Source organism: Histomonas meleagridis (genome assembly GCF_020186115.1).
Source record: "Histomonas meleagridis strain 2922-C6/04-10x chromosome Unknown contig_326, whole genome shotgun sequence".
NCBI lineage: Eukaryota > Parabasalia > Tritrichomonadida > Dientamoebidae > Histomonas > Histomonas meleagridis.
The window spans coordinates 11,876-14,628 of record NW_027150867.1 but is presented as its reverse complement, the minus strand read 5'-3'; the positions used below and the strand labels follow the sequence as shown (position 1 = coordinate 14,628).

The following is a 2,753-nucleotide window of genomic DNA, read 5'->3' as shown; positions in this document are numbered from 1 at the left end:
ACTGAATCTATTCCTGTATTTACTTGTATGTCATTAAATTTGGGAATTGCATGTACAGAATCAATGTTAGTTGTAATTATTTTCTCATTAAATTTTGGTTCTGCTGTTAAAGAATCAATATTAGTTGAGATTGTTCTTTCATTAATTATCGGATTAACTTCTAAAGAATCAACCTGAGTATCTACTGTTTTTTCATTTTGTATTTGATTCACATATAACGATTCAATAATTGGATTTGTAGTAATTGATTTCTCGATTGGTTTAACTGAATTGATTGAAGATTCACTATAATTAATTTGATTAAGTTGATTAAATTGATTCCTCGTCATATCTGTGAATTGTAACTCATTATGTATCATGTTGTGGTTAATTTGATTAATTGATCTTAAATCGATCTGACCAATGTTATAGAAATGACATGTCGCCCATATATTTTGTGTGTTGTTATTAACTATTTCAACATTTAAATTAATAGCTTTCTGGATAAGATACTTATTTGCAACATTAAATATATTTTGAACTTTTGGATTATCACTATTTAACCGAAATGGTAATTCTCTAGGTCTGGTTGGTCCTACGAAAGTTCTTAAATCAAACACACCTCTCTCAATTTCGTCGGACGATGTGAGTCTTGGTGGAAAATTAAGGTTGATTAGCAGGTTTCCTTCTTGAATAATGCATTGATTTCGGCATAAAACTAACCCTCTTTCTTCGTTGATAAATATTGGTAGTAAAAACGAAATATGTGGATCTGATGAAATAATTACCCATTGAGGTGGGACTCCTTCTTCTCCATATAAATCGGGGTTTGGGTTTGGATTATAATGAATACCACTAACAAGAAGGAATTCTTGTTGAAGTGGTTCACTAAAATTAAAATCAATTTCGTTATCTTTTTTTTTTTTTTTTTGAGGGGTTTCAGCAGGTGAAGGACATCGTCGTAGGTGCTTCTGTATAATAGGAGATCGTTCAAGTCGTTTACGCATTTCCGAATCGTCGATATAATTTATTGATCGAAATTTCGATTCGCCAAAAAGGGTATCATTAGAGTGCCCTGGGGGAGTTATTTCCGAAAATCGAGTTCTCGGACGCAAAAAATCAATATTCATGAAAAATCAAAAAAAATCTCCTCCCGTGTGGTTTATTCATTTATAATTATCTTTAAAAGAAATTAAGATTAAGTTCAAATTAAGTTATTCATCATCTGGTGATGACGTATGCTCTGAGTTGCCATTCTCTAAGTGAGAACCATCCGAAGTAGAATGATCTCTTGAGTTTAGAATCACCAAATTTGCATAAAGCTCATTTAGTTCATCTGTTTGAACTTCATCACCTGAACCTTCGGATATAAGAGACTGGTCCGTGTTCGCTATGCTCTCGGATTCGGATTCTTCTTCTTCTGATTGTGATTCAATAATTCCATTATTATTATCCAAATTATTATAAATTAGTCGTTGTGATTCCCTTAAAGTTGCTACAGTTATTCTCTTCGCAAATCTCTTAAACAAATCTTTAGAACCTGCAAGAGTTCTCAATTCATTTAATGATTTGTTTAACCAAGCGCCTAATGATGAAATGACTATAACATAATAGTTGACTTCTAGACCGGATTGTTCTTTAATATCCTTACATAAACTTGTATATTTATCTTTCTTCTGATCGTATCTTTCATTTAAAGAATTAATGTCATTCTCATCAACATCTCCATAAGGAATTGTTACCTCGATTAAAGTGTAACCCTGATTATTACAGTACCAGATATCAGGTTTACATCTTCTGTTCTCACCTTCAAATGAATTATTATTATTTTGAACATTTTTAATAGTTGAGTCAAGGTGAATAATTGGTTTGTTACCAGGTTTTGCTTTTAACATTTCACATAATTCTTTAATAACTGCATCATGTCTTTTCTTATATGTATTAATAACTGTTTTACAATCATTTAATCTATGTCTTAAGGAATTTATTTGACCACAATAAGGACATAAACCTATGTTCTCATCATGGTTAGCAAGTCTTTGATGTTGCCCAGTATAGAAGCTATTAGTTCTAGCTTGTATACTAAATTTAATTATATTATCTTTAATTTTACATTTATAGTCATTCATGAAATAATTAGATAATTTAGATTTATAAAGGGTTTTAAAGGTATGACCTCTAAGAGGTAATTTAATCAAATTTGCATAATGGAAGTTTTTGTGATAATTGTTCATAATGTTTAGGAATTCATTTTGATCGAATGAATACACTTCATTCACATCTAGAAATTTTAATGTAATATATTCTTCAGGATTGTCTGGTTCAATTTCATTTCCATTGAATTCGAAAGGATCTATATCTGAGTCATCTGGGTTTAATAAATTATCTGTGGGTAGATAGTTCAAGTTTAAGATTAAATTGTTATCTTCAAGTGCATGAATTACCCGGCTAAAAAGGTTTGAAGTTCCAGGTGTATTTTTTCTCATGTCCTTGTTGAAAACATTTAAGAAAATATCGTTATCATTTGTGTTTTCTTCGACATTATTATATCTAAACGATTTTTCTTCCCAACATAGAGTTCGAAATAAATCTCTTAGAAACATATCTTTCGAAAACCATAACTTTAGAAAACTTGAAATAATCAAATCATTATTCCTTTCATTTAAATCTTTCAGTCCTGCTCCACCATCTTCCCATGAAGTATAATAAAATTCCTTAGGTAAAGCGGAAGTTTTTAAATTAGCATTTAATAACGCTCTTATCCTTTTATTTAA

General features: G+C 30.2%; 1 protein-coding gene across 1 annotated transcript; it reads right to left on the bottom strand.

Annotated features, from left to right (window-relative positions):
• Positions 1-1,193: 1,193 nt before the first annotated feature.
• Positions 1,194-2,108, bottom strand: GO595_005251 (uncharacterized protein; the record flags this gene model as incomplete). The annotated part of the gene is made up of 1 exon (XM_067918473.1): positions 1,194-2,108. One exon carries the CDS (start codon positions 2,106-2,108, stop codon positions 1,194-1,196), a length of 915 nt encoding a protein of 304 aa, XP_067774581.1.
• Positions 2,109-2,753: the final 645 nt, after the last annotated feature.